We start from the raw sequence: 20937 nt of genomic DNA, 5'->3' as shown, positions 1-20937 counted from the left end.
CATGTGATACTCTTCCTGCAGGCTAATCCTGACCTGACCCTCCAGCATGACAATGCCACCAGCCATACTGCTCGTTCTGTGTGTGTTTTCCTACAAGACATGAATGTCAGTGTTCTGCCATGGCCAGTGAAGAGCCCGGATCTCAGTCCCATTGAGCACGTCTGGGACTTGTTGGATCTGAGGGTGAGGGCTAGGGCCATTCCCCCCAGAAATATCCGGGAACTTGCAAGTGCCTTGGTGGATGAGTAGGGTAACATCTCACAGCAAGAACAGGCACATCTGGTGCAGTCCATGATGAGGAGATGCACTGCAGTACTTGACTACTATATCATGTCAATTTTCTGTGCAATGGTGGTGAATTTTCAGTATCCCAAATGTGTGTACACATACATATTATACTTGTTATTTCTTACTAATGGTGGCGCTGTTGTTTCAATGATTTATGTGATTTACATTTGACATTGCTATTTGATGAAGACGCAACATGGAAGTAAACTATAGCAAGTGTAAAACACAAACAGTATGGTATGAGTATTTCCATTTTGGTGTATTACTGATATTATGTAAGTTGTACGTCTATTTAGACTAGATAACTGCCTAAGAAAATACATATGTGTAACTTTTGTGTAGCTTATGTGTTAGGTGTAGCTCAATATGCGTTTGACAGCCAGTTGAGTCTCATAAAATGTCAGCGTGGAAGTAATGAATCCTGTTCTATCATTTGTTGCATCATCTCGTTGATATATGAAAAATTAAACACCAACATATAAAAATATATTCTATTCTGTTATTTTCTAATCATCTTAAAATCATTTAAAACTGTTACACTATATTGGCATTTTGTTGGAAAGCAGCGGCTTCCTTCGTGGTGTCCTGCCATGGACACCATGCCTTTTTTATGTTTTCCATATAGTAGACTCATTAACAGAAATGTTATCCAGTTCCAATGATTCATTCAAGTCTTAAGCTGTCACTCTAGGTTTCTTTATTACCTCATTGAGCATTATGCAGTGTGCCCTTTGAGTCATCTTGGTTGGACGGCCACTTCTAGAGAGAGGAGCCACAGTACTACACAGGGTGGCTGTGGCTCAGTTGGTAGAGCTGGTCCGCCACTAATCGCAGGGTTGGTCCACACAACTCCACATGCCGAAGTGTCCTTGGGCAAGACACTGATCCCCAAGTTGCTCCTAATGGCAGGCTAGCAGCACCTTACATAGCAGCTCTACCGCCATTGGTGTGTGAATGGGTGAATGTGTAACAGTGTAAAGTGCTTTGAATACCGATAAGGTTAAAAAGGTGCTATATAAGTGCAGACCATTTACTAAATCATCTCCATATATAGACAGTTTGTCTTAATGTGGAAAGATTAATATCTAAGCTCTTCAAGATAACTTTGTAACCCTTTTCCCTTCTGACAGCCCTAGTAAAAATAAAACTTCTTCACACTCCTCCTAAGGTGCCTACATCCATCAGGCTGCTGGAATAGCATTACACCCTCACGAGTGGCGTAGCACCAAACAGAGAAACAGCACCCCTCCTCCCACCCGCAAAAACTACCCCTTCAGTGATGGAGGCTTCAGCGAAGATGATTGGGACAAGGCTACTGGGTAAGACAGGAAGCTGGACACGTTAACTGTACCATGTTTCTATATTAATACCGTACACAGATTTCCAACAAATTTGCTCCTCTGGCCTTCTATAAAGACAGCTGAATTGAATACAATTACATGTGTTAACTGGTAACCTCCTGTTGACTTATAGTTGAGTAATAGTTCACCCAAAAATGTGGTTGAAGTTATGAATTTAATGACATATTTGTCGTTTCTCATTTAAACCAACCAAATGACTTGGAATATGACAGATATGAAAGATTTTCATTTTATCCCCTTTTTCTCCTAATTTGCCCAATTCCCACTACTTAGTAGGTTTGTGTGGTGGCGCGGACACTCGCCTCAATCCAGGTGGTGGAGGAAAAATCTCAGTTGCCTCCGCTTCTGAGACTGTTAATCCGCACATCTCATCACGTGACTCACTGTGCATGACACTGCTGAGACTCACAGCATGTGGAAGCTCATGCTACTCTCTACGATCCACATACAACTTGCCACACTCCCCACTGAGAGCGAGAATCACTAATCACAACCACGAAGAGGTTACCCCATGTGACTCTACCCTCCCTAATAACCGGGCCAATTTGGTTGCTTAGGAGACCTGGCTTGAGTCACTCAGCAGGCCCTGGATTCGAACTCGCGACTCCAGGGGTGTTAGTCAGTGTCAATACTCGCTGAGCTACTAAGGCCCCCTTCTTTTTTCACTTTTATAAGTGATGCTATATCCATTGCCATTGTATTAAGAAAAGACACCAGGGGATCTTCATTTGAACACCTTCTTCTGTGTTCCACTGTAAATCTTCAGCCTATTAGGTATATTATGTTCTCATTGCAAAATACCCCTTACAAGTCTCATGACTTCTGACTATTTTATCTGTCAAATTTATTACATTCTGTAAATACCAATGCTTCAGCCCTTGTTTCTTTTGCAAGAAGCCTTCTCACCACTATTCCTTGCTGACCTTCTTAACGTGCCAAGTCCAGTGCCAGTGTGCCAGATAACAGTGCCAGCTTGACTTATTCTAATCTCTGCTTCTACCACAGATACGCCAGCCAGACTCATACCGATGGACTGATAATGGAGCAGGAAGATAGTTTCTGGTGCCAGGCCCTGGAAGACCTGGAAACATGTGGGCAATCCGAGCTTCTGCGTGAGATTGAGGTAAACCAAAGTCTCTTTAAGGGAAGTAATTTTGCACGGCAACCATCTTGGCAGCACCCCTGGGCAGCTATTTTCTAAGTAGGTAATTTGTATATTAGCGCAGCTCCAGACTTTCTTGTGAAGATTCAAAAATGTTTCAGTTACATCTAGTGCCTCCTGAAAGTGTTTGGACACTTAACCCACACTTAAAAATGCAGGAATATATTTGTATTATATAACAAAATAGCAAAACAATGGCATTTATTTATGAATGGTGCGATTTATCCTATTTATTAACATACTAGCTGTCAGCAGTCAGCCTTTAACCCTCACAGAGGCATAATTAGCCTAATACGGGACCGGGTGTGTTGGATCACGACCCGGCCCCGCCCTCCGCCCTGCCACAATGGTAAACATAAGTTTCCCCCTTTTATGTTTATCCACCCCTAAATGAAAATTTTGTTGCTCTCGCTAAGCTGCGACAGCTTCCTATTTCACCTATATATAGTATTTATGCGACGGACCCGATTCTTAGTGAATTCCACATTTGACCTCCGAGATCCGAGTGTGACTGCTATGTGTATTTTCCATTTCCCTTTTTGATTTGTAACGAGTAGCACCTAATAAACATGCAAAAAAATAAGCAATTTTAATTAATGTTGGTTATTCATGTTTTTGAGACATTACAGATATAACATCTTAAATTAGCATAATTAATTCAGATTCAAAATAATGGCCAGCATCATCCAATCACGTTAAAATTTACATTTACGCATTTGGCAGACGCTTTCATCTAAAGCGACTTACAGTGCACTTATTACAGGGACAATCCCCCCGGAGCAACCTGGAGTTAAGTGCCTTGCTCAAGGACACAATGGTGGTGGCTGTGGGGCTCGAACCAGCGTCCTTCTGATTACCAGATTACCAGTTATGTACTTTAGACCACTACACCACCACCACTCCATAAAATGATACATTATAATACTAATGATTTACATAATACTGATTATCATTTTCCCATATCTGCCAAACATGTTGAGTGGTCCAAACATCATCTCCAGCCTGAAACTGAAACACTTTTGCTCCCTTATAGTGAATGACTTGACCTCCAGTTGCTGTCTGTCTGCACTGGTCTCAGAACAGTTCAAAATGCACCTTATTTTCATCCTAACTCCATATGAAGCCTCTGAAAGCAAGGGTTTCTAAGGAAAAAATGCACTAAAGTACACATTAGAGTCTTTTGTGTTCATCAGTGTGGTGTTTCACGATAAATCTCTCATTTAAAAATGGCATATCGGATGAAACTAGAGACTACTTTTTTGACTCAAACAGGTTTCAAAGTAGACACTTAATACGGTTTCTTACCAGATGTAGCTGTGTTGCCATTTCTCCCAAAGACAAACTCCGCTGTGGTCAGCACCATGTTGTTTTGTAAAATGACTAATTTTAAGCCTTTACTGACAGCCCAGAGTCATCTAAACTGAGATCAGCTGGTTTAAATGAATTAAAATGATGTGTTGCATATAGCGAAGCTTAAATAGAACGTCCAGTCATGTGTACACGAGATCGCACAAGGTTAATGTTTAAAATCAAATATCTGTATGCCAACCACTACACTACTGTTGCCACAATATTGTGCAAGTGTGCAATTTCTCACATCAAAATTTCAAAAATATATCCTGGTTATGGATGTTGAATGATTGTCTTATTTCATAACTGGTTGCGAAAACAATGAGCCTTGTTCTTACACAACCAGCTGAGTAAAGTCATGGAAGTATGGGGAAGTAATTTTTGATCACATTGGCTAGTGAGGTCAGCGATAGATCACATGTTCATTCTCTGGTCTTTGAGAAAGTATTTTCTTGCCTTTTTGTCATCATCTGCCTTCTTGGTATTATATTGCTTAATAATGCGGAACTATTGTTATTTTTGTAAATTGCTTCAATATTGTAAACTAAATTTTTGTAGCTCTGTGCTGACCATTTATGGCTTGATTTTGAGTTAAAATCCTGTTCAATTTCAGCTCTAAAGAGTTGGAAATGCCTTCTGTGAACTCACAATTATTACAAAGAACGTACAACAGAGATTTCCAGCTGCAGCTCTTTGGAAATACACCAGACTGGAGCTCATTAAAGGGAAATGAGGATCAGCTTCATGGCCTCCAGTCAATAGGGTTTTATTAAATGAGATGATTGTTTAATAAGCACTCAGAGGCTTACACACAGTGCCCTATTGTAACATTGTGGCCTAAAGGTCCTTTCACATGACTTGTGTTAAGGCTTCAAGGCATTGCTCAGCACAATAATCATGCCCTGTTTTGACCTCCACATTAAATGTTTTGCATATAGCATCATGTAGGGGTGCGCTTGATGAATCGAAATCTTATATAATAGTATGAGTATTAAAAAAAATGGTTAATATACTGTATTTATGCCTAAAAAATTTAAGAATGGTTTATATTTTAATAATCATGTTGTAATGCCTATTTTTGGACAATACAGTGAATACGATATTTTATAATTGAAAGATACTTTGCTTAATCTCATTTGATTATTTTCTGAATGTGGGCTTTATGGAAGGTGTAAAATCTCTGTGCATGCATCAGGAAACCCACTGAAAATAAACAAGATATATGCAATTCATTAAAAAATACTAAAATTGTGTTTATAATTAAGGAATTCGAATAAGTCATGCAAATTATCCGGTAATCATTGGCTGCGCTTTAAAATGTCCACAGCAAAATTGTATTCTTGTATTTTTAATAGCACCACGTTACAAGGATTTGCTCCATAGAGTTGATGTGAAAAGGCTTTGATAGCACAGTGATCAGTGTCTGTGGTTGGCTCTCACACCCCTAGGCATCAATAATGACCGGCAGTGCCCTGAGTTTGGGTGTGGAGAGTGGAAAGTCCCACAACGAAACGGTCAGCCAACCCCACCTTAGCCCTCTGCGGAAGAACCCACATCTTCACAATGACACCAAGAATAAGAGCACTCTCCGCATGTCTGAGAAGACCTGGGAATCACGGAGGATCAAAGAAGAGATTCAGGATATTCTGTCACCCACACCATTAGAGCTTCACAAGGTGGGTAAACTCCACAAAATCATCAAATAATACAACAAACTCCACAACATCATCAAATAACACAACAAACTCCACAACATCATTGTAAAGCTTCTCACAGGAAGGAGGACAGGAAACAGGTCTTCAGCACAAGGTAAGCTTTTAATTCTCTTTGGTTTTACAGTATTCCTAACACACCCACAATATAATGCCAAACACTGAGTTTGCTTGTCGTCTGTCTCTGACTGGAGGCTCTGTGTCTGTTTTTATGCCGCTCTCCTCGTGCTCACTGGAATTAGAGACAGGTGTTAGGCATAATTTAGCTCAGGTGTAAGCGCCCTTACCGCTTTCCTCTCCCGGATGGGCGCTTGACCACGCCCGCTGCCACAATCATCAAATAACACAACAAACTCCACAACATCTTCAAATAACACAACAAACTCAACAACATCATCAAATGAAACAACAAACTCCACAACATCATCAAACAACACAACAAACTCCACAACATCATCAAATAACACAACAAACTCCACAACATCATCAAATAACACAACAAACTCAACAACATCATCAAATGAAACAACAAACTCCACAACATCATCAAATAACACAACAAACATCATCATATAACACAACAAACTCCACAACATCATCAAATGAAACAACTAACTCAACAATGTCATTATGACAACATACTGCACTGCATCAGCAATTATTTATATATCAGTAATGTTGTTTTTTTTTATGATTAACCACTGGGAATCTTCTCAGAAAAAGTCCCTGGGGAAAGACAATGAGAAATTATTGCCATCACCGTAAGTTAATGTTGCAGGGGCTTTTTCATGGGACAGTAAATCAAGAACATTTGTACGTCAAACTCAAAGGTGTTTTTTCCTGGAATTACTTGATGCAATTGTATTACAGAAATTCAAAACCAATAAGTTATGACTCTTACAGATCAGTCTAGTCAGCTTATCTGTGGTTTACTTCCAGTGAACACTGACATGTCCCAGGAGTCTAATCTGTAATTATTTACTCGGGTTATTACAAACCCAGTGCTGTTATTTTTTTCTGTGGAACAAAACAGGATAAATCTTGATGTCTGATGACTACTACTTGACAAAGATTATGGGTCTGTTCCAGAATGTAGTGAGTTCCCTAACTGTCTCCTGCCTACATAGGCAGCTGTCTTCTATGGCAGCATCCTAATTGAAATGGAGAGACAGATTTGGAAAAACATAGGTAATAACTCCACATGTCATTTAAATATTGCTACTAGCTCGCAGCACACGGGATAGTCAACTCGTAACTAATTTCAACATAAGTGATGCAAGAGGAACGACACAATACCCTAATGAGCATAACTATGCAGAACACACACAGATATTCAATAATTTTATATTGATACTTTCAGTATTTTATGGATTTTAAGTATGTTTATAATCACAATTTCTCTGGCTTGGTCCACCATCTTGGATTTATTGTTTCCACTGTGCACTATGGTCCATTCTAAGATACCATAGGAAGCAGAATGATTAAGATACCTACCTTCTGGAACAGCCTTTGTGTCAGGAGAGCGCCTCTGATGTCTTAAAGGGCTGCCTCAAGAGGCAGCTCACTTGGTTTTGGAACAGACCCTATTTACAGTTAGGGTTAGGGTTAAGAGAGGTTGGGTCATCATTTTACAGTAGTTTAACATACACATTTTCTCCTGAACATTGGTCCACATCTTCAGAATACAATTAGCTTCTGGATAATTTGACGAAATCATTTCCATTTTTCAGGTGACTGTGATGAAAGACCCAGAGTGCGATGACTTTGGATTTAGCGTGTCTGACGGTTTCTTGGAAAAGGGTGTTTATGTGAACATGATCAGACCTGAGGGCCCAGCGGACCGCGCCGGACTCAAACCCTACGATAGGATCCTCCAGGTGCCTCCCTCTTCTCAGGTCTTCACATGCTGGTTCTTGCCCCCTCTCTTCCAGCTATACAAACTGTTTTACTCAGTTAAACATAAACTCAATCTGAGAGAATGAGCTTCGTGAGCATCAGTACAAGTGTTGGGGAAGCTACTTTGAAACTGTAACTTGCCAACCTTCAGTTTAAGCTACTTATAATTTAAAATAGACATATGACATGCTATTAACAAAAAGTAGATAAATACCGTTAAGCTATTTAGGAAGCTAATATCTTTTCAAATATATAACTATGACATGGTATCAAGTTTTTGTAACCTGAGTGGTCTTCTTGCGGCAAACTTGTAGCAACTTGTTAGTAGCGTCACTACTTTTAGTTAGTAACTCCTCAACACTGTGCTTATACACAACCTTACACCAATTATGCTTAATAAGTCATCAAGTATAGTCATGTAAATGCCTTAAACAGCTTTCCTTTTTAAGTGTAAGATCATAAACGGTTTTAGTATAAACCCAGATTAACAAAGTTGTTTTTTGCCCATTATCCCGATTTCACTCCACACGTAAACACCATTACTGATACCCTTACCAGCTTATCCAATGTGGGCAAGTGCTGTGCATATGACTGTTTACGTTTTGACACTAAAGGCAGAGAAAAAACTGATGATTTGAAATCTCATGTAAATGTGGTTTTCTTGCGTTGTCAGATTTTTGGAATACGCTGATTTTCGGTACTTTTCAGTATACTTTTGTGCATGTAAAAGCATTAATTGATCAATAGGCTTTTGGGTCTGGTAGGACCTGAAGTGTAAGACTGTTATTTCACATGATTGGTGAATCATCTGCATGGCTACACAGCGGTTGTGGTCAAATTCTAGAGAACGTCTCACTTGTCTCGCTAATCTCTTACACTTCAGTGGGTGTGGAAATGATTAAATCTTTGTCAACATTATGCTTAAAAGCTGTGGTGAGTTAACCATTGTGAAGAAGTAACTTCAACCCGAGGCAGAGTGTGTTAGTTCACATTGTCTATGTACTGTGCCTTAGTCAGTGTTTTTGTCTTGTTTTCCAGTACAAATATCTACAAATCCTGAAAACAAAATATATTATACTTTAGGAGCACAATTGTACAAAATTATCAGACATGTTTAAAGAGTATATATATATATATATATATATATATATATATATATATATATATATATATACTCTTTAAATCTTGATTATTTCTTATTCAACATATTCAAGATATGGGGCTCTATTTTCGTGAGTGTGCAAAGCACAGCGCTATGCGCAATGATCGTGCGCTACATCTTATCCAATTTTTGTGAGCGCTAATTCTGAGTGTTTGTGCTACTCTGGGTGTAGATGCGCTATTTTCCTCAGAATTGGGTCGATGCGATAAGACGTTTCAATATTACGTCTTAACTCAACTTAGCGCAAAGTCCAAATTCAGTTCCTGCATTTGCAGTTGGGAGATTCCACCAGTAGGTGGTAAGTAAGTTCAAATTATGAAAGTACAGAACGTCAAATTATGTCCCTTCTAGAGTTGTTAAAGCCATTGTTTGAAACAAAAAATTATTAGATTTGTGTTAAACTTTATAGAGGTCATGGTATATTTTTTCAATTATTATTATTATTTGTATTGCTATATTTATATGTATTATTATTCTTGTATATTTACAATTGTATTTATGATTTCATTTTGACTAGTAATTTTCTACCCTGTTGTAAAGTGATTTTTAAGTCACTGCAAAAGGAGCTGGTGGAAGAAATTGGAGAGAGTAAAATGTTTTGATTTAGTATGATTTTTTGACCACTTAGTTCTTTTTTTTATATATATTTTTTCTCCCCAATTTTGCATGCCCAATTTCCAATGCCCTCTAAGTCCTCGTGGTGGCGTAATGACTCAATCCGGGTGGCGGAGGACAAATCTCAGTGGCCTCCGCATCTAAGACCATCAGTCCGCGCATTCTATTGCGTGGCTTGTTGAGCACATTACCTCAGAGCGCATGTGGAGGCTCACGCTATTCTCCGTGGCATTCACGCACAACATGTCCCACCGAGAGCGAGAACCACATTATAGCGACCACAAGGAGGTTAACCCAATATGACTCTACCCATCCTAGCAACCAGGTCAACTGGTTGCTTAGGAAGCCTGACTGGAGACACTCAGCACGTCCTGGATTCGAACTTGCGACTCCAGGTGTGGTAGTCAGCGTCTTTACATTCTGCGCTACCCAGCCTTCCTGAAAATTTTGTTATTTTAATGATATTTCAATTTTTTTAAGTGTTATTTGAATTTAGTTTACGTTTTGGTTTAATTTTTTGTTTCAACAAATAAATCGCATTTTTTAAAATCAATGTCTATAGGTAGAAGTTAAGTGCATGCAGATTCATCACCGTTAATATTAGCCATGATTTGTGTCAGTAGATGAAAATTATTAATAATACTTACATTCTCTGTAATTTAATGGAGCCTACATTCATATAAACCACATTTAACAAGGATTGTGAAATAATGTAAATCCATATTTCTATTCTAATTAATTGCATACAGTCCATTTACACTACCAACCTCTTATGAATGTGCTGTCTTTGTTTTAGGATGGGGACGGTGCCGGAAAAGAACTTCCCTTGACCTGTTTAGCACCTTGTGCATGCAATTTCGCCAAACCCACTTGCGCCTAGACTTAGCGCTTGCTTGCACGAAAATACCAAAACTTCATGGCCATGTCCATTGGCTTTGCGCTTATGACTGAAGGCATTGCATTGTGCTCTTTAAATAGGGCCCCATGTTCTCTATAGATATAGTATAGATAAAATATTGTACATTTATCTAACGTTTAGATCTAAACATCAAAAATACTGATTATGAAAAGTGTGGATCTGAGTTGGTTATAAAAACATGCTATGCTTAAGATTCAGTTCATTTTGTCCTAAAATTCCACCCAAAAGTGCAATCTATAAATTAGCCTGATTATAGTGTTTATTATTGCTCAAGAAATAACACATTTCGAATAGCATTTTTGACACTGCGGGAAGGAGACTGACTTATAGTCAATGAAAGTCAACAATTTTGTAGTTTATTCCCATTTTCTGATTTGGCTCAATATAGCTTGCTGTGGCTTTCGATGAGATTTTTAATCTCACTTATTCTCAACATTTTCCGTTGACACTCATAGTGCATAGTGATGCTCACTTTCAAATGGCCTGAAAATGATACCTGTGTAGTTTTTATATATATATATATATATATATATATATATATATATATACATTTCTTCTCCACCAGGTGAACCATGTGCGGACACGTGATTTCGACTGCTGTTTGGCTGTGCCTCTCATCACAGAAGCTGGAGACAAACTTGAGTTGGTGATTAGCCGAAACCCGTTAGCACAGCCGGGTGTCGCCCAGCCCCATGACTGCCATCCCCACTTCACATCTGTAGGCCATTACCGTGAGCACCAGGCCAGCACACTGGACCTGTGACCATTAAGAAACTTGGACTGTGACCACACTGGACTATTTGTTGCAATGGACTATCATGAGCCACAATTCCCTGTTTTCATTACAAAATTCAAATGAACTAAAATGTAATATAACCTTAAAAGGTTATAAAGAGGGATCTTGGAAACGCTATAGAGTGCAACAAAAGAGCGACATTTCAGTACAGTACTGGAAAGGATCTGAGCCAGTTTTTATAAATATAAAATGACAAAAAAATATTATATATATATATATATATATATATATATATATATATATATATATATATATATATATATAAAAAGAAAAAGAACTTGGACTGCTACAATGTACACTGTACAAGAAATTCGCAGCAGATAACAGCAAAGATGCTGTGTCCAGTTTTTTATTTTGTTTTGTTGTGTTGCTGGACTTGAAAGGAATTCCCCCATCTAATGCAAGTATTTTATTTTATTTTATTTTTGTATTGTTTTTATTTTGTTTTGTTGTTGGGTTGTTGGCCCAATCTAGTGCGAGTAACTTTTTAAAAATCTTTTTTGTTTTGATTTGTTGCCAGACTTGAAAGGCCCCATCTACTGCGAGTAAAAAAAAATGATTTGATCTTTGTTGGTTTGTTTTTTGTTGTTGTTGGACTTGAAAGGAGTTTGCCCCATCTACTGCGAGTAAAAAAAAAATATCTTATCTTTTTTGTTTTGTTGTATTGCTGGTCTTGAAAGGACTTTCCCCATCTAATGTAAGTATTTATTTAAATTTTTTATTGTTTTTATTTTGTTTTGTTGTTGGACTTGAAAGTAGTTTGCCCCATCTAGTGCGAGTAACTTTTTTGTTTTGATTTGTTGCTAGACTTGAAAGGACTTTGCCCAATCTACTGCGAGTAACATTTTTTATTTGATCTTTTTTGTTTTGTTTTGTTGCTAGATATGAAAGAACTTTTCCCATATAATGCAAGTAATTCTTTTTTTTATCCTTTTTTTGTTGTTGTTGGTGGACTTGAAGGGACATCTAATTCAAATAACATATTTATTTTAATTTAATTTAAAAACAATTTTTGTTCTGTTTTCTTTGTATTGTTCTTTGTTTTTGTTTTTTTTAAGATGAAAAAATTATACTGTGTCCAAGCATTTACAAAAGAGAAAAGGATGCAGCTTGATGAGTATATCCTTGTTGGACTTCAGCGTTTATATGTCCTTTTTATGTTTTATTTCAGAAACTGTGTTTTAGTGAAAAGAAAACTCCAAATTTTTATTTTTTACATTTGAGCGAGTCACTGCAGGAACACCTTCAGGCACACATTGCCCTTTCTCACAAACACATACTACTATATACAGATGAAACACCACTATTCTTTGTATACACTCCCTCAAAACAAACTAAAACTATTTTCCATGTCACACACAAACATTCAAATATTTTAGCCTATGTGGGCCACAACAACAATGCACAAGGTGACTGCCTGCTGCTCAGAAAAGGAAAAAGCTGTGTAACATCACCAACAAAGACTTCACAGCCACTTGTATCAACACCACATGATGTCACACAGTTCCTGTTCTTTACGGACATATGCATTTACTTGCTAAAGATGTTTTTGTTTCTCATAATTCTGACCTAACACACTTCCTCAAGAATTTGGGAGAAACTGTGAAATGAGAGGCAAACGATTACTTTGTTAATGCTTTATAAGTGTGCAGTACACTCTTCCTTTCCCCACATCTTTAAACAACCTGTATGCACTCATGCAGCAATATTTCAAGGTCTGACATGTCTCATTGACAATTTCAAAAACTTAGGGTCAATTTCACTAAACAGTTGTGCCACTTCTGTATTTCAGCACAAAAACCTGTGACTTATTCACTGATCATTTGCAGTCTAGCTTACTGTGGTAAGTACTGTGACACCCCTATGTTCTTTCCCCACTTTTCAATCCTTATCATTTAACACCATACTACTGCCACTATGGAGTATTCACAGCAGTCCATGCATATGTCCAAACATCAAGGACATGTCATAATAAGGTACTGTCACAATAGACTGCCACCAAGCTGTCATTTGCCACCACTGGCCAAATATTTCAAATGTTTCCGCTATAGGCTATTTCGGATTCACCAGCCCTTAGAGCATTTGTAAAGCCGTCATATCATTAACTCATGTTTGGAGTTTCTCTGTATCCAAGGTCACAATTCTGTGGCCATGCGACCCCAAAGTCTGTTAACCAGCACTGAACATTAGAGTATTATTTTTGGTAAGTATTTTTATTTAGTATATAATTATGGCCAGTTATTTGTAGGGTGGCGGAGGGTTTTCCTGAAAAGTAAGAAAATAATTGTTAATGTTTTATACAATATATTCACTGTTAAACACTAAAACATGACCCAAAAGTGTACCTTTGTCTCTTTAATGAGTGCAGACTTCAGGATGTACTATGGTGCACCTAAAAAACAAAAGCAAATACCGAACCCCCAAAAAAGTCGTTATCAAAGTCAACAATAGGTTTTGATTCTTTTGCTTTTTAAGCATTCTTCCCACACTTAAAAGCAAATTTTTGGGGTAATTCCAATTTCTATTCTTTATAGCCCTTAAATATAGTCCCATCTACATCGCAACACTTACTCTGATCAATTCTATGGATTAGATGAATTTATTTCATTTCCCTGCTGTTTTTTGGAAAGCACAAGCTAAATATGTTTGTATTAAGCACTCAGGGGCGTATACACTAAACAGTTGCGCCACTTTTGTGTGTGGTTTTTCAGTGCAAAAGCTGCATCTTATTCACTAACCACCTGCTATCTAGTCATTGTCATTCTTTTATGTGCAAACATGCCATCTTTCTATTTAAATTGTGCTTATTATAGATCGTGCACGGAACAATTTACATTGCCCTATTACCGCCAGAAGACAGGTGTCTGAATCACAGTAGTGGAGTGATGATCTACCATGTGCTGCTTCCTCCACTACATCCTTGCTCAGAACTGTCCCGCAAGGTTGGAATTGCGGTGTGCAAATTGCGTTCATCATAGAATTTGTGAGCACATATGCACCATTGCCTGATCTGCACAATTTCTTTAGTGAATTGCGTGCTAATCCAGCGCAGACAGCACATGCAAATATAAGCATCGCTTTTACTGGGTGCCATTCATTTTTAGTGAATTCACCCCTCATTGTTCTAAATCTTTGTTTCTTATCAGTCGAGCAGTGACCGTGAGCCCAACGCATCAGTTCGCTTCTTGGCCCCTGCAGGTATTTTTACATGCCACTAACTTCCTGTCTATTTTATGTAACTCAACCAACGGTTAAAAAACTAACCACAAAAAATAAGATTGTTATTTATTGAGATCTCTTGTTTTAAGGTCTGCTTTGCGGTAGACCAGGTTTTGGTTGCAGTTTGCCACATTGCAGGACGAAAGCCAGCAAGCAAAGTTTTATCTTGAGACAACACACTTTGAGGGACAATTTTAAGTTTTCCTTTCTTTTTCAGGGTGTTTTAACCATGGGAATGTTTAATGTGAGTATTTTAACAGGTTGTATGTACTATCCCAGAAGGAAAAACAATGGAGATCCTTTTATATGTGCAATATTGAGGCCAGAGGCAGATTTTACATAAGCTTTATAAAGTGCTAAATGTGTTCACCCCTATGCATTTTGAATGCCTGACTATTGTATGCATTGATATTAATGTGTATTTTTAAATGTGTAATATGAAAGTTCTATTCTGTGTACAGTATTTTTATATGAACTCTAAACCATGCTGTTTCCACAGTATATTGAAGCACAATGACGAAAGTGAACTGATAATCAAGTCTATTCTGGGTTGACGACTGGTTTGGTGTTGAAACTCATTCCGTATCAATACGGGAATGTGACAATTAAATCATTTTCTAAAACACATCAGAATAAAAGAGGTTAAAATGTACCATTTTGAGTCATATTTCCTGTCTTTCGGATGAGGCGTTAAACCAAGGTCCTGACTCTCTGTGGTCATTATAAATCTTCTTGTAAAGAGTAGGGGTATAACCCCGGTGTCCTGGCCAAATTCCCCCCTTTGGCCCCTATCTATCATGGCCTCTTAATTATCTCCATCCTTGAATTGTCTACATCACTCTACTCTCCTCTCCACCAATAACTAATGTATGGTGAGCGTTCTGGCGCACTATAGCTGCAGTTGCATCATCCAGGTGGATGCTGCACACTGGTGGTTGTTGAGGACATTCCCCCTATACTATGCAGAGCGGTTTGAGTGCCTAGAGCGCCATAGTCGTGAGCGCCATATAAAATGTAAGGAATTATTATAATTATTATATTTTGTGTATAATCTCTGTGCACTGCTGTACTGAAATATGAATCTGTGCAAGAGGCATGTCAAGGGCCTGAAGCGATGCATCTGTTGTAAAGACCCCAAATTACATCTTAACCGAACATCTTTAAATGTTTACATGCATTGTAATCAGTGTTGGGTAAGTTACTCAAAATAGTAATTCACAAAAAATGACCAATTACTTTTCAAAAATTCTAATCAGATTACTTTATTGATTACTATTTTGGAAAAGTAATCAAATTACTCAGTACTCTCCTTTCAAGTTACATTTGAAACGTTTTTGGATTTCTGCTTAGTTCAAAATAGTATTTACATTTTATCCTTGTCCCTAAAATGTAATGTTACACAACCTAGTATGCCCCTTTTACAAGATGTCCCAGAATGTGTCTGTGAAGTTCCAACTCAAAATACCCCACGGATCATTTATTATACCCTGTTATAAATGCCTCTTTTTGAGTTGAATCAAAAACACGCTGTTTTCGTGTGTGTCTCTTTAAATGCAAACGAGTTGCTGCTCCCCGCCTCCTTTCCGGAAGAGGGCTATGCCTTTACAGCTTGTGCTTCGGTTACTACTGCAACAACAAATCAGAACCTATATGACTGACAGTGTAAATACCGGAGTGCAGGCAGGGCTTGACTGGGAAGAGAAATCGGCCAGATTACCAGTCCAGCTTGTCCACTGCGTCTTCAGTGGCTCTGATGCCAGAAGTACATGAATACTCTTATGTTCACTTTTACAGCCAACAACAGAACACTTATGATGCTTACGAAGCTTCTTATCACTGTATCTGCTCCAGCTCTGTGTGTAGATCACTCAGTGGAGGAGGGAGGAGTCCGTCACCAGTCGTGGGCGAAGCTTGCTCTAAAGTAACATCAATTTAGAGCAGAAATGAAAACCGTTCATTTTGACACACTGTTATTAGTTAATAGAAATATAAGAAAGAGGAGTGGGTGGACTTTTAACATTGTTGGGTGGTTGTGTACACACACTGCACATAAACTCACATTTATGTACAAACACCATGTAAAAGTGAATTTTGCATAATAGGTCCCCTTTAAAAGTAATTCAATTAAAGTTACTAATTAATTTGTAATCAGATTACACCCAACACTGGTTATAATTCACTGCTGATTGCTGATGTAATCAGAGACTATTTAGCAGAGACAGGCCACTTCTATTAAAATGAATGGGAGAAATTGAAACGCAGAAAGGTGTTTGCCCATATGTCGGCACACAAGTCAGAATTGAGGCAAGCTATGAAAACATGATGAAACTAAAGTAAGTTTCTAAATACAGTCTAATTTTGACATACATTATTGGCTCCTGTATACATTATTTGGACAAAGCAGGGATAGGAAACAGAAAGGAGAGATGAGTTTGTGGGAGGTAAACAAACTACATGATAAACAAACTACATCCTCAGAGTCAGGTTTCAGACATGAAATGACAAAGCATCAAGTCTCAGGAAAACCTCTGTCAAGTCTGGAATTGTAGAAAAAATAAACACATTTTTGTGTTCTGTTGTACTGTCTTGGATTATGATAACATTGAATCAATCTTTCGGAAATTAAAATAACTTAATTCACTACATTAGGACACTACATAAACAGTTGGCAGTAACTATGACTGCTGTATGCTAATAACCTAGCGACTAAAAATGACTATAGTTTGGCTTGTTTTGAGTTGTTGTTGCAAGTAAACTTAATGAGTTTCAAATGTCAGTTTAAACTTACACCAATTATGTTAGCAAGCTAGTTATTCATTTATAGAAACGACACTTCTGCATTTATAAAGTTAGAGATAGCTCAGCTAGTTTCACAAGCTAGCAACCAAATTCAGCCAGTTTAGCTACCAACTCTGCCAAGCGACCAACTCTCTGTTCATTCTGAGACAGGGTATGCATTTTATGCCGTAAAACATGATGAGAATGTTCATGTACATTATGTTGAAGATACTTAAATAAATATTTTCATAAAGATTAATATCTCTACATGTTTACCTTTCCCAGTACTTGTTGCAGTGCAGGAATAGTGGGTTAAGCAAGGTTTTGTATAGTGCATTGTGTTTCACGCTTCTTGCACGCAGCAGGCTTTCAAGAAAGAAAAAGTGATATGAGTAATGGGTGGCCCGTGCCCCAGTAGACCTTTATGTCTAGCAACGCCCCTGCTTACAGGTAAAAGAGCTAATCGCCTGACAATCAGCACAAGAACGCACATGCAGATTAGCTAAACAAGCAGAGAAAATTGTGTTTACTGTTGATTTGAAATATGTTCTTTGATTGAAATCTTGACCAACCGTTTTGGAGATATCAGTCTATCCCCATTCAAGTAGATAGGAGATGCACTTGTTTACAAAGAAAAATAGCTGCCTGAGAGCATTCCAAAGATGGCCGACAGTGGACTGACTTGCTAGAAAATACTTGTGTCGAGGTTTAACTCACAAATAAATGTAAAAAATATTGTGCATTGTACCTGGCCTCATTCATGAAATATATACATCCATCCATCCATCGTCAACCACTTATCCTGTGTACAGGGTCGCGGGGGGCTGGAGCCTATCCCAGCTAACATTGGGCGAAAGGCGGGGGACACCCTGGACAGGTCGCCAGTCCATCGCAGGGCCACACAAAGACAGATTTACACTCACACTCACCTCCACGGCAATTTTTTTGGAGACACCAATTAACCTAGCCTGCATGTCTTTTGGATGGTGGGAGGAAGCCGGAGTACCCGGAGAGAACCCACACAGACACGGGGAGAACATGCAAACTCCACACAGAAAGGCCGGGGCAACCAGGGTTTGAACACACGACCTTCTTGCTGTGAGGCGACAGTGCTAACCGCTGCACCACCGTGGAAATATATACATATATATATATATATATATATATTTTAATTAAATCACTCTAAATTGTCCCACTCAACATAACAATTTACATAAGAATAGTTTAATGAACAACTTATATTGAAATTAATTCTGCTTGTATTTCATAAATAAGGTCCAATAGGCGAATTTCTGTCTAAATCCTTAGTTAAACCATTCTTTCGTAAAGGGATGCATTTAATTCTACACAACAGTTTACGTAAAAATGGTTTTATCCAAGATTTACTTGTGTTTTTGTCATGTTTTATGAATATGGCCTGATTACTGTGTAAATCACATGTTAAACCATTTTTCACATTTCATTAATGAGCCAAATGTCCAAAATCTACTTCTGTCCTCATGGTCCTCCTTTGAGTTCACAATTTGGTAACATAATGTTGCATATGTTACTACTGACGGTTAGAGTAGGCTCTGCATATGGCCACATTGAGGGGTCATAGCTGCCATAAATCATAAAATTACAAATGGGAAACCCTTAATTTAGTACATCAACGAAATTCCTAAACCTGGTGTCTCACTATCCAACTCCAGACAACTCGATTTTGGTAAGAAAAATCTTATTGGTCACAAGACAACAAGAGCCCATCCCAGCAACTAACATTTTATTTCAAACACAACAAAGTGCCTCCCCAGTTGTTGGAGCCATTAACTCAGCAGGGAGTTGAGTCAGCCCTCCAGCTGGCAGAAACAAATGCAAGCTTTGACTCCCTCCCACAGGCATAATTTACGGGTGGGATGAGTGTGAGATGTCCCTTCCACTTTTTGCCTTTGCCAGTTTTGTCCCCAACACTTTCTCAAATAGCTTTAATCATGTAAGTATCTAATGCATAAGAAACATCTCCAGTTCTTCAGCTGGAGATTCCATTTGTTCATGTGTTATATAAAGTGGTGATCCAGCACTGGATGTTGTTATTTTTTTAACATAACCATGACTGCTTGTTGCAGCTGTTATAAGTGGCATTGAGTGACATGTTGTTCTCAACTGCATCCAGACACGTTCCCGCTTGTTTCCGCAGCATGATCTCCTTTCCATTTAATTTGCAAACCAAAATGCAAACAGACTCACAGTAAATATTATTTGACATCATCTGAACATAACCTAAGTAATGTTCATGGGTTTCGCCACTTTATAAAACAAAGTGACGACCCATCTCCCTCCGACTTGTCATTATGCAAATGAAGCATTTAATTGAAAATCGAAGGCCAAATCGAGACGTGTTTCTACAGTAAAGAAATACATAAAAATTGGCCGTTTGCCAATCAGTGGGTGCTTTCAAACTGGGATGGGTGTTTTTCAACTGCCTTACATGATTTGTCTACTACATTGAGGTTCCCTACTTTCATTGGATAGTAGAGAATCCCCCATCTTGGTTTAGAAACGCCCACTGATAACAACATTGAGATTCCCTTCCTTCATTGGATAGTTGAAAAACACCTATCCCGGATTAAAAATGGCCACAGATTGGGAAACGTCCATGACTGTTCTGCATTAACATATACTTAGAAAATTCCACTAGTGGAAGTCCAACGTAAGCTAAGGCCACAAGTGCACATCAAGTGTAACTGCAGATGTCATGCTTTACATTGCAGTGTTCCTTCTTGTATCATGTCCAAGTAGTGCAGAGGTAAATTAAGTACAGATATACCATGTCCTGTCCCTTGGCAACTGTTTTTAACATGAGGCCTTTAAAAACACAGTGTCACTGTGGGTGATTTGATGTAACACTCTTCTACTGAGCTGACAAGCAGTCTTTGAATTGCTGTTATGTTCTTTTCAATTGTTCTCTAAAATGGCTTTTCAACACCTGGGAAACAGGCAGGGCTATTTTTAAAAGTGAATTGTGGGAGTTAAGCTGTATGGCACAAGAGGCACATACGTGTTCGAGGATCAGTTTTGCTCAGTGTACAAGTTATACAACCAATTTCTTTTTTCTATTTTCAATATCAGTAAATAAAATCATTTTGTAAATCCAATTAATCAAAAATGCTTCTTAAGCACCACCAGATTGCCGTTTGTTTTATGATGTATTTTACTCTTTTGTAATTTGCAATGTTCTTCATGGAGCATATTGACCTGAAAATTTACTTGTAAAATGAGTCATGTAATTTTTCCCTTCCTTTCATCAGAAGCATGCCTAGTATTGAGTTTATTTTTGTTTGTAGGTCATGGTGAGCTGCCAAAAATGCAACATTTACAAGGGTGAAGGATGCTTAGGTCAGGGAAAAACAACACTTTGAGAGGTTGACAGCCAAGCCAAGCTAAACATTATGTTCTTTAATATGTCCAGAATAAAGATCATCAAATTTCATCTGAATAAAGCCCAGCCAGCACTTTGTGAAGAGTGAAGAAAATACAACAGTGGTGGTAAACACGATTTATGTATTTTTTGTAACGAAAATGTGAGTGGTATATGCCAATGCAAAACTCCACCCGCCTGATTCTGGGGTGTTGGGGGAGGTTATCAGGCCATTGCTATGCTGTTGCTAAGGTGTTCTGTGTGGTTGCAAGGTAGCTGGTT

General features: G+C 38.2%; 1 protein-coding gene across 1 annotated transcript in view; it reads left to right on the top strand.

Moving 5' to 3' along the window:
* The window catches only part of LOC127641508 (glutamate receptor-interacting protein 2-like), a 121485-nt gene extending 110023 nt beyond the window's left edge, over positions 1 to 11462 (top strand). Inside the window, exons 20-24 of the mRNA XM_052124548.1 lie at positions 1457 to 1607; positions 2655 to 2772; positions 5610 to 5837; positions 7604 to 7750; positions 11031 to 11462. Coding sequence (XP_051980508.1) covers positions 1457 to 1607; positions 2655 to 2772; positions 5610 to 5837; positions 7604 to 7750; positions 11031 to 11228 — 842 coding nt within the window. The 3' untranslated portion in view covers positions 11229 to 11462. The remainder of the gene's footprint in view (positions 1 to 1456; positions 1608 to 2654; positions 2773 to 5609; positions 5838 to 7603; positions 7751 to 11030) is intronic.
* The last annotated feature ends 9475 nt before the right edge of the window (positions 11463 to 20937 follow it).

This window comes from Xyrauchen texanus, chromosome 50 (assembly GCF_025860055.1).
Source record: "Xyrauchen texanus isolate HMW12.3.18 chromosome 50, RBS_HiC_50CHRs, whole genome shotgun sequence".
Classification (NCBI taxonomy): Eukaryota; Metazoa; Chordata; class Actinopteri; order Cypriniformes; family Catostomidae; genus Xyrauchen; species Xyrauchen texanus.
This window is presented reverse-complemented; position numbering and strand designations above follow the sequence as displayed.